Raw genomic sequence first — 11733 nt, 5'->3', positions numbered from 1 at the left:
AAATGTGCTATTTATTATGTATTTTGATGTGCTGAATTCAAATATGACAATTAAAACAACTGATTGGCTACTGTTTCTAAGATATTTAAGTTTTTACATTTTATGTCTATGTATATTGTGTAGATAGTAGAGTTTTAATCATCAATTGTAAACCTAGGTCTTTTCATGTGTTTATGGTTGCTTTACATGATAATATTTCACCTGTCCTGTTTATGTAACACTTTAAAAATCAGCAAAAGGGTTATATAAATAAAATTTATTATGAAACAAAAGGCAAAAAACTATTATGTACATAGTTTAGTCCTATTCAGTGTCTACTCGGCGCTTCTTGGCTTGTCTCTTGTATTCATTAAATGGAGCATCTCTTGTCACTGTCCAGCAATAGTCTGCAAGCATTGATGGGCTCCATTTGCCCTGATAGCGTTTCTCCATTGTTGCAATGTCCTGGTGAAATTGCTCACCGTGCTCGTCGCTCACTGCTCTGCAGTTCGGTGGAAAAAAATCTAAATGAGAGTGCAAAAAATGTATCTTTAGTGACATGTTGCAACCAAGGCTTTTGTATGCCTTGAGGAGGTTTTCCACCAACAACCTGTAGTTGTCTGCCTTGTTGTTTCCGAGAAAATTTATTGCCACTAACTGGAAGGCTTTCCATGCCGTCTTTTCCTTGCCACGCAATGCATGGTCAAATGCATCATCTCGAAGAAGTTCACGAATCTGAGGACCAACAAAGACACCTTCCTTTATCTTAGCTTCACTTAACCTTGGAAATTTTCCACGGAGGTACTTGAAAGCTGCTTGTGTTTTGTCAATGGCCTTGACAAAGTTCTTCATCAGACCCAGCTTGATGTGTAAGGGTGGTAACAAAATCTTCCTTGATTCAACAAGTGGTGGATGCTGAACACTTTTCCTCCCAGGCTCCAATGACTGTCGGAGTGGCCAATCTTTCTTGATGTAGTCGGAATCTCTTGCACGACTATCCTATTCGCAGAGAAAACAGCAGTACTTTGTGTATCCAGTCTGCAGACCAAGCAAGAGAGCAACAACCTTCAAATCGCCACAAAGCTGCCACTGATGTTGGTCATAGTTTATGCACCTCAAAAGTTGTTTCATGTTGTCATAGGTTTCCTTCATATGGACTGCATGACCAACTGGAATTGATGGCAAAACATTGCCATTATGCAGTAAAACAGCTTTAAGACTCGTCTTCGATGAATCAATGAACAGTCTCCACTCATCTGGATCGTGAACGATGTTGTGGGCTGCCATCACACCATCGATGTTGTTGCAGGCTACAAGATCACCTTCCATGAAGAAGAATGGGACAAGATCCTTTTGACGGTCACGGAACATGGAAACCCTAACATCACCTGCCAGGAGATTCCACTGCTGTAGTCTGGAGCCCAACAGCTCTGCTTTACTCTTGGGTAGTTCCAAATCCCTGACAAGGTCATTCAGTTCACCTTGTGTTATGAGGTGTGGTTCAGAGGAGGAGGATGGGAGAAAATGTGGGTCCTGTGACATTGATGGTTCAGGACCAGAAGTTTCATCCTCTTCCTCGTCTGACTCAAGTGAGAATGATTCTGGTGCATCAGGAACCGGCAGTCCTTCTCCGTTGGGTACTGGGCGTATAGCTGATGGAATGTTTGGATAATGCACAGTCCACTTTTTCTTCTTTGACACACCTTTCCCAACTGGAGGCACCATGCAGAAGTAACAATTGCTGGTATGATCTGTTGGCTCTCTCCAAATCATTGGCACTGCAAAAGGCATAGATTTCCTTTTCCTGTTCAACCACTGGCGAAGATTTGTTGCACAAGTGTTGCAGCATATGTGTGGGGCCCACTTCTTGTCCTGATCTCCAATTTTGCAGCCAAAATAAAGGTGATAGGCTTTCTTAACCATAGTGGTTATACTGCGCTTTTGTGATGCAAAAGTCACTTCACCACAAACATAGCAGAAGTTATCTGCACTGTTCACACAAGTACGAGGCATCTCTGCTCACTTTGGCTAAACAGAAATGTGTCCCTTTGCAAAATCAGACACTGACAAATAAGAGAGCACGACATTGTATGATTTCTAGAGCTGATATAGGGCAATTTGTTCAGCAGAGTGATGTAAGCTTCGTTATGATTGCATCATCCATGACTTCTAGGAATAACATGATGCAATTCATATCATGTATGACGCAATACCAGCTTCAGATTGCATCATTCATTGTTTTGCCTAAAAAGCAAGTACTGTCCAAACCCAGTCATAGATTTATTCATAGATCCAGTCAAAGATGTATTTTTGTCATTTCTGGTTTAAATTGAGATCCCTTCCCTTTATAACTCACTTATCCTCCACCATTCCCAAGTCAAGGGTCGTATATACTGACCCAATAGCATATCTTGAAAACTAGAGCCAATCAACAATTTTAAGCATCATTTTCGTTCTCAGTGACCCAGAATTAGTAAAGTTTGACTACATTTATTTCAGAAGCATTTTGGCTGTAGAGCAGTGTAACATGGTCTTTAATTTGAATCCAAATTCGACTTATCCCAAGCTCTAAATACAGAGCGAAGTAAATCAAATAGCAGCCTTTTTATAATTCATTCTATTATTAATTTCCTCAATGATCTTGTAGCTGAGCCCATTGTTGAAGATTCAGAAGTTGTCTCTGCTCTGGAAGGAATGGCTAGCATATGGCATACAGTCATTTGTAGATATTCTGCAGGAGGACAGGATTTACATTTACAACAGAAATGGAAAAACATCGAAATGGAATGTAACAAGGCTGGGCTGAATAGACGGATAGACTGATGAGCTCACATCCTTGTACGCATCATTAGAAAAAGCACCCTGAACCAAGGGTGACAGAGAAACAAGATCATTTTGTGAAGGGAAGGATCATATAGTCTATACCTTGTCTTGCTGCAAGAGGGATCCGCTCTCTTAACGAGCAGAACCAGACACATATGGTAATGTCTACTGTGGAAATTGACCCATTGCTGAAGATGGTTTAACTGCTAGTGCAGATAGACTAAAACTATTTTCTGCTCCATTACAGAACATGTGATTGAGACTTTCCTTTGCTAACAACCATTTTCAGCAGCAGGTCATTTTCCTAGTGTAGAAAAGATTCAAGAATGTCTGTTCTGCCTTAATTGCTCACATACCACCAGCCTTTCTATATCATTTGACTAAGAAACCATCTACCATAAGTCTTGCCTTCTTTAGTTTCAGATTATGACCATAGTTGGTTGAGCAGCTCCTTCCATAGATACTTACACACACAGCATAATAGAATCTTACCTTGGTGCCTTTTTTCTAGGCTGGTCATGTTTAACTCTAGCAGTCTTTCCTTCCATTGTCCAGATTAATCTTGTTTGTTCAATACTATCTTCCCATCATCTTGACTTCCTGACAAAGTCAGTGATTAGCCCTGACCACAAAATTCCAGCTGCAGCCAGCTGAGGACCTTCTACAGGAGAATGTGCCATTAGTATTGCTCTTGTGCCAGTTTACTGCCACATGCTACCACCCTCCTTTCTATAATCCTAAGTCTCTTTCTTCCAGATGCATTGCTCTTTTTGAGTCCCTGTCCTACCACTAATATTAACATACAGGGGAGAATGTTCTCTGTAAAGACTACAAACAGACAGAAATTGACTGGTTTTCAAACCCAGGATGGGATAGCTATTTTCATACGCGCAGAGTTTCTAATGTGACAGGCAGTGCTCTCCCGTCCCCAGCCTAGGCCCCACCACCACTCCATCCCTTCCCCCCAATGCTTCTCCACCCCGCCTCTTTCCTCCCTCAAGCACACCTGGCCCTCACTCCTCCCCACCAGCACCTCCTGCACTCTGCGGAATAGCTGATCGGGGCAGGCGGAAGATGCTGCTGCGGGGGGAAGCTGCCAGTGGGTGCTCAGCACTCACCTTTTTTTTAAATCTGTGGGTGCTCTAGCACTGGAGACCTGAAGAAATCTGGGTGAGTCACTTGTGCCTCAGTTTCCTCTATGGGTGGCAATTTTCTTCCACCTAGGTGGGAGACTGGAAGAGGTTTAGCCTCCAAGTCTTCCAGAGTAAAATGTCCAAAATAATCCATTAACATAAAGCCTGTCATCTGCTATCACAGCCTCAATGGTCTTCCTGCACTTCTCTAGGCCCACCTGTTCTCCCCTTTGTGGCGGTGTGACGACCCACCGCTGCGGCGCCTCCTGATGTTCATCCAGGGAATTAGCTCTTTCCACTCAGGAGCACCCTCTGCAGGCCAGTGTCCCGCTTTCCGCTGGTCCCAGTGTCCCTCCCTGACCCCGGTGCCCCTTACCTCAGGGTTCCCACCCCACCCAGTCTCACTGGGTCTCCCCTCCCCAGGGAACCCCCAACCCCCTATCCCCACCTCAGTCTTGGGCTACTGCCAGTCACCATCTAGCCCCCATTCCCTGGGGCAGACTGCAGTATAATTGCCACTCATCATTGGCAAGGAGGGTTTGGACTTGCTGCCTCTGCCTACCCTTGGGCTGCCCCTCTGCAACCCCAGTACCCTTCTTGGCCTTTAACAAGGCCTGCAGCCTGGGTGGTTTCCAGGCCAGAGCTCCCCAGCTCCTCTGGCCTTTCCCCAGCCCTGCTCCACTTTAGGTACCCGGCTCAGCTCCCAGCAGCCAGGCCTATTCCTCTCAACAGCTAGAGAAAGATTGCCTAGCTCCAGCCTAGCAGCCCCTTTATAGGGCCTGCTGTGGCCTGATTAGGGCGTGGCCCAGCTGCAGCTGCTTCCCCAATCAGCCCAGGCTTACTAGTTCCCCACCACAGCCCTCTTGCAGGGCTGTTTTAAGTCCTTCAGGACAGGAATGGGGCTACTGCCCCGCTACACAGGGTTTAGTCCTCCATCCCTTGAGGCAATAGCTCAATAGTTCTCATAGCCCTTCCCAGGGTTTAGTCCCTTTGGAGAGCCTGGCAAGTTCTTCCCATTACACCCCTCCTTCCTTATTACCTCTTTCTCTTTTTCTGCTGCGAGAAAGGGGAAGGGCTGAAGAGGAGTCAGGATCCTGAGACTGGAGGGAGGGCAGGGCCTGAAGTGCCTCCGCACTCAGGTCCATGTCTTCCGCCTCCAGGCCCTGCAGAGGCTCCTTTATGGTGCAGGTAGTCTGGCGTGGAGAGTACTGGCGCACGCCTTCCTGCGCCACTTCCGAGGGCTCCGATACGACCGGCAGCTCCTTTATCTCGATCCGAGAGGTCTTCCGCGAGACCTCTCCAAGCTGCCGGTCTTCTACCAGGACCTCCTCCGGACCTGGAAACTGTTCTCAGCAACCAGGTCCGTGGCGGCCACCGGGGGGGGCAGATCTCCTCGCGAAGCCCCTGCTATACAACCCCCAGCTCCGTGTGCAGGTGGCCGAGTCCCCCGCGGTGCGCCAGAGATTGGTCCTGGCAAAAGTCACCAGAGTCGGAGACCTCCTGGACTGCGACCAGGGAGACTGGCTGGATCCCCTGATGCTCGCTCGGCGCATGGGGCTCTCCAGGCCTTGTACTCCCCGGCGTGTACTTCAGGAGTTGAGGGCCGCTTTGTTGCCTGCTGCTCGGGTCTACCTCGACGGGTTCCTGCGAGAGGGCACGCCCCACCCACCCTCCACCCCTGGCCCTCCGGACCTTTTCATCAGGCCCCTGCCCCGTGGACCCAACCGGCCCCCCCGCCACTTCTCCGTGAGCCGGCTGCACGACTTGCAGCCAGTTCATTTCCAAATCGCGCCAAGGAAACATCTATACACGCTCGTGCTCCACACTCTTCACTTCCTCACCCTCGTGTCCCACCCCGATACGAAGTGGCGGGACCTCCTGCCACCTGTCGAGGGTGAGAAGCCCCGGTGGGCCAGCCTCTATTCCACCCTGGTCCCGAGGCCCGCCGGGGATGTCAGTTGGCGGCTCCTTCATGGGGCCGTGAGCACGGGCGTGTACTTGGCGCGGTTTACCCCTGTCCCTGACACCTGTCCTTTCTGCGGTGTGAGGGAGACCCTGGCTCACGTTTACTTAGAGTGTGCCAGGTTGCAGCCCCTACACCGGCTCCTCACCGACATTATGTTGCGTTTTTGGTTACACTTTTCCCCTCACCTTCTCATTTATGCACTCCCTATCCGTGGCCCCACAAAGTTGCGGGACCTCCTGGTCAACTTCCTCTTAGCCCTGGCGAAAATGGCCATCTTTAAAACCAGGGAGAGGAGGTTGGCCGATGGAGGCTCCTGTGACTGTGGGGCCTGTTTCCGATCCTCTGTCCGTTCACGTATCCGGGCAGAGTTCCTCTGGGCGGTGTCCACTGGCTCCCTTGACACCTTTGAGGAGCAGTGGGCGCTGTCTGAGGTTCTCTGCTCGGTGTCCCCGTCAGGTTCCCTTCATTTAGTCCTGTGACCTCACTCCTGTTCCTGTTATTACATTAGTTGTCCCCCGTAATCAGTTGGTTTTCGGGCCCTGTAGATCTTCCCCTTAGGCTGGGGGGGGGGGATCCTTTAGCAGTTCCGGAACCCAATAAGTACACAGGGTTTAGTCCTCCACCCCTTGAGGCAATAGCTCAATAGTTCTCATAGCCCTTCCCAGGGTTTAGTCCCTTTGGAGAGCCTGGCAAGTTCTTCCCATTACACCCCTCCTTCCTCTGACCTTATTACCTCTTTCTCTTTTTCCAACCTGTCTCTACCCTCTCCCGAGAGTTTTTGCAATCACTGCAAACAGCTGTGTGCCCCTTCCTAGGACAAGGTTAACTCTTTCCATGTCAACCCAGCACTAGGAGTGTAGACATCAGTACACATGGCAGAAGTCCAGTTCCTTGCCAGCCCAAGGATGTAGCCTCTCATGGACTTTTGGAACCTGATACAGCCAGGAGTTTAGCATGTCTAATTATTGTGTTTGTCTGGCCTACTAGTGTGAAATATCACTCATAAACCTTCAAACCTACTAATCTGTGACACCTGCAATGTGTGACCAGATATGTGACCAATGACTGAAATGTGAGACACCTGTATTCTTTTGGTGATTCACACCATAATTTATTGATTATCCCAGTTTTCTTCTGACTGTGTGAATCACATGTAATCAGAATATCTCCCACGCAGATCAACAGGAGCATTTGAACATTCAACTGTCAGATTCCCAGTTCAGACACTTACTGCTTTAACTCCTAGAGTAATTGCTGCTTTGTGGACCATCAACTAGAGAAGGACTTCACACACACTGTCCCAATGGGTGACACTCTGTTTTCTAGACAGCAGTAGAAGTGTTTATTCTAAAATATGTTCCATTAACAAACAGTGCTTTGTATAACTGATATTGTCTGAATCAGCAGCAGAAGGAGCAACGTAGAGCCACAGCCCAGAGCGTTTCAGATTTACTGCAAAAGGGGCACCAAAAAAGAACTACACCTATAAAATGAAACATGTAATACATTCTTAAAATGAACAGAAATCTATAGCAGGTGCTACCACAGCACCATAATAGTACATTTTGAGGACTTATTATTTGCCTTTTGATTTCTGAGCCTGAAGGGTTCACTTGGGGGTCATGTTTTCAGATTCTTCTTCACCAAACATCAGAAGACTTGTGATAAAATCACAAGAGTTAGCAACACTGCATTTGGGCCCTGTAAAGCTAATCTGGAGAGAAGATGATGACTGTAAGGGGGCCATGCCCCCTTACTGACACTGAATGTGTCTTTTGGTTGGTCCTCTCCCAGTGCTGCGAGAAAGGGGAAGGGCTGAAGAGGAGTCAGGATCCTGAGACTGACAGGTCCTCAGGACAATGCAGAGAGGCCAGCACTCCAAGTCAGCTGGATTGACAAGACCGGCAGGTGTGAGCCGGGGCTCCATTTCTAGTTGGCAGCCGGTTTCAAGCGGAGTGCCCCAAGGGTTGGTCCTGGGGCCGGTTTTGTTCAATATCTTCATTAATGATCTGGAGGATGGCATGGACTGCACCCTCAGCAAGTTTGCAGAGGACACTAAACTGGGAGGAGTGGTAGATATGCTGGAGGGTAGGGATAGGGTCCAGGGTGACCTAGACAAATTAGAGGATTGGGCCAAAATAAATCTGATGGGGTTCAACAAGGACAAGTGCAGAGTCCTGCACTTAGGACGGAAGAATCCCATGCACTGCTACAGACTAGGGACCGAATGGCTAGGCAGCAGTTCTGCAGAAAAGGACCTAGGGGTTACAGTGGACAAGAAGCTGGATATGAGTCAACAGTGTGCTCTTATTGCCAAGAAGGCTAATGGCATTTTGGGCTGTATAAGTAGGGGCATTGCCAGCAGATCAAGGGATGTGATCATTCCCCTCTATTCGACATTGGTGAGGCCTCATCTGAAGTACTGTGTCCAGTTTTGGGCCCCACACTACAAGAAGGATGTGGAAAAATTGGAAAGAGTCCAGCGGAGGGCAACAAAAATGATTAGGGGGCTGGAGCACATGACTTATGAGGAGAGGCTGAGGAAACTGGGATTGTTTAGTCTGCAGAAGAGAAGAATGAGGGGGAATTTGATAGCTGCTTTCAACTACCTGAAAGGGGGTTCCAAAGAGGATGGATCTAGACTGTTCTCAGTGGTGGCAGATGACAGAATAAGGAGTAATGGTCTCAAGTTGCAGTGGGGGAGGTTTAGGTTGGATATTAGGAAAAACTATTTCACTAGGAGGGTGGTAAAGCACTGGAATGGGTTACCTAGGGAGGTGGTGGAATCTCCATCCTTAGAGGTTTTTAAGGTCAGGCTTAGGGTGACCAGACAGCAAGTGTGAAAAATCGGGACAGCAGGTGGGGGGTAATAGGAGCTTATATAAGAAAAAGACCCCAAAATCAGGACTGTCCCTATAAAATCAGGATATCTGGTCACCCTAGTCAGGCTTGACGAAGCCCTGGCTGTGATAATTTATTTAGTGATTGGTCCTACTTTGAGCAGTGGGTTGGACTAGATGCCTCCTGAGGTCTCTTCCAACCCTGAGATTCTATGATTCTATGATGAAAGCCAGGGGAGCCAGAGCTGCGGCAGCGCTGTCCAGCTGCACCAGTGGGGTGCCAGGGCTGAGCTACAGCAGAGAGCTGTGGGGCCAGAGCCAGGATAACGGACGCTGGCCATGCCACAAGCAAACTGGAGCTGAGCACAGTGACTAGCAGGGGAAAGTGAGGGGGGCCCTGGGCAGAAGGCTCAGTGGAGGGAGATGGTGCCAGACGAGGGCCTTGAAGGCTAGACTGGGAGTAGGGACCATGACCCCAATGGGAGGGCTGATGCTGGGAAGAAGCGTCCTGCCACCTGGAGCCTGAGAGCGTGTATCCCCCACCCCTCACCCCAGGGCAGGTGTCTGACCCATGGTGTCACAGCAGTGCAGCCAGGACTTGGGATGTGTAGGAATAGGCTGTGACTAGCCCCAGATAAAGTGTAGTTTATGGTGTCCCGGTGCCCATTGTGTTGGTTTCTGGATCCTTTCACCATCTCCATTTTTCCCTGATTGGTTTACAGTTGCTGGTTAATAAATTGTACGTGGTTTAAACTCAATGCAATGATCACTGGATCAGGGAAGTGGCCGGGGAGGAGAGAGTACCCCACAGTGGAGAGACCCTAGCCCCGGTTCCGAGCAACCCATAATGAGACTGGGGGTTAATCCCCCAGTGATCCTGGCCCCAGCCTTATCGGGGTTACGAGGGCTCTGTCAGATGGGAGCAAGGCAAAGGCGTTCTCGAGCTCAAGCAGGCATCTGGTAAATATTGTTGAGGTGGCGACTCAGAACCTGTCACCTCCAATTCTACCTGGGGCAGTATAGAAGCCAGGCAAATTCACCACGATAGCAGGACCATCCCCTGATTACATGTAGTTTGACAGTGATATGAAAACTAACGGAGTGTATCAAGGATACTTGGGTTACCTGAGTTTTAAACTTGTTCTGGGACTCTTAATATTTGCATAGGTTCCTAGATGTTTAAGGCCAGAAGGGAGCATTGTGACCATCCAGGCTGCCCTCCTGCATAATACAGGACAGAGAATTTCATCAAGTGATTCCTGCAACAAACCCATAATTTATGATTGAGCTAGAGCATCTCTTCTAAAAAGATACTAAGCTTGATTTAAAAACTTCAAATGCTGGATAATCCACTAAATCCTTAGGTAAAAATGCATAAACTCTGGGATATACATGGAATTTGTACAGGTAGGGGCCTGAGTGTCTGACACTCACTGTGCCTCCTGGTCTCCAGGAATACACCTGCTAATTGTGGTTTTATTGGTATTTAATTAAATTGGCCTTCTGGGAGATTTCTGACTCTTTTGGGTACTGTTACTTGGATGTTCTGTTCCCTCTCAACTGCTATTATCACTCTGTACACATGTGCGCATGCGCGCGCGCACACACACACACACAAATATTTTCACTTGTGCACACAGTTCTGAATTCTGCAGCCTTCAGCTGACAAACAGGAGGCAAATTTTCGGCATTCAGCTCCCTGTGTCACCGGGTGGAAGGCCCTGGGTAAATAACAGGTTCAGTGCCATATCTTTCTGTTCTTCCTCGGACATCACTAGTCGATAACCCAATAGATCCATGGCATCCTTGCACACATTTTGCAACTTTGCTATTTTCTGGAAGGGCAGGTTCTTCCTCCAGGCCTGGGACACATTCACTGCATCTCTGGAGCCGATGTCAAAGGCCTGCGTCCCCAGGCCTTTCCCATGAGTGGTATTATACACCCACACCTGAAGTTTGGGTATGAGGTGGAGCTCTGCAAACTTATACATCTCTGCAGCCTTTGCCAGGGGATCGTTGACAATATCTTCATAGCGCACCAGCATGTAGCGGCCTTTGAGGAAGCTGGGAAGGGCCTGGCTGCCTTCAGTGTAAATCTGGATGTGACTTTTACAGATTTCCTGCATCACGTTGTAGGGCCCCCTCTCCCCTTGGCTCTTCTGGGGCCCCACCACAATGTTACTGTCCTGCATCAGAGCAGCCACTGTTTTCTCACGAGAGTGGAACACAGCCCTGGGGTCGCGAACCAAGTGAATGATTTTGAGATTCAGGGAGGGGTCGGTGAGAAGGGGATAGAGAACTGTCAGATCAAAGAACCGGACCTCCTTGAGGACAGTGTGGCTATAGGTCTTGCAAGCCTCCTCCACCTTGCTGAATGGGTACCTGCTGCAGAGGGTCTTGCAGGCGGTTTTGGAAATGATGTGGTTGCGCTGGAAGTGGTCACATGCAGGGGGGGAGCACAGGGCCCGGCTGGCCTCCCACTGAAATAGATCAGATTTATTCCTCTGCGTAGACATGTAGGCATCAAACACAGACATGTCGCACAGAAAGACAGACCTGATGAGGTCACGTGCTGCCATCTGTAAGGCTTTGGCCCTGTTCTGGTACATGGCTCTCCACACATGCCAGGCAGGCTCCATCAGGTAGAAGACATCAGGGTGCTGGCTGAAGAGCTGGCCAGTGAAGGAAGATCCTGACCGCCAGGAGGAGAGAATGAGGATGTGCACCTGAGCTGGCTTCTCTTCCTGGGGGGAATAGCTGCTGAGAAGCTGAGAGAGGAAGCAGATGAAAACAACGGACTGAACTGCCAGGACCACTATCACTATTGTCTTGTTTGACTTCAGCATGGTGGCTAAGAACCTGAGGAGAGAGAGAGAGAGAGAGAGAGAGAGTGCATTCAGATTGTTGGGTTAACAAACACCGTGGGAAGCCAGAACACTCAGGACTGGACCTCAGAGAAAACCGCAGCACCCCTGTTCTGGGGAAACAGAGC

At 48.8% G+C, this 11733-nt stretch overlaps 1 protein-coding gene across 1 annotated transcript; it reads right to left on the bottom strand.

Moving 5' to 3' along the window:
• Nucleotides 1–10432: 10432 nt before the first annotated feature.
• Nucleotides 10433–11587, bottom strand: LOC113409382 (carbohydrate sulfotransferase 4-like). The gene has a single exon (XM_026663221.1). It carries the CDS (start codon nt 11585–11587, stop codon nt 10433–10435), a length of 1155 nt encoding a protein of 384 aa, XP_026519006.1.
• Nucleotides 11588–11733: the final 146 nt, after the last annotated feature.

Source organism: Terrapene carolina, unplaced genomic scaffold (assembly GCF_002925995.2).
Source record: "Terrapene carolina triunguis isolate 2854851 unplaced genomic scaffold, T_m_triunguis-2.0 Scaffold32922, whole genome shotgun sequence".
In the NCBI taxonomy this organism is placed as follows: domain Eukaryota; kingdom Metazoa; phylum Chordata; order Testudines; family Emydidae; genus Terrapene; species Terrapene triunguis.
Note: the sequence above shows the minus strand (reverse complement) of the source record. Positions and strands in the feature narration are given on the sequence as shown.

What these genes read in the sequence shown, in the direction of transcription:
- LOC113409382 (XM_026663221.1), bottom strand. Translation starts at nt 11,587, where the DNA reads ATGCTGAAGTCAAACAAGACAATAGTGATAGTGGTCCTGGCAGTTCAG.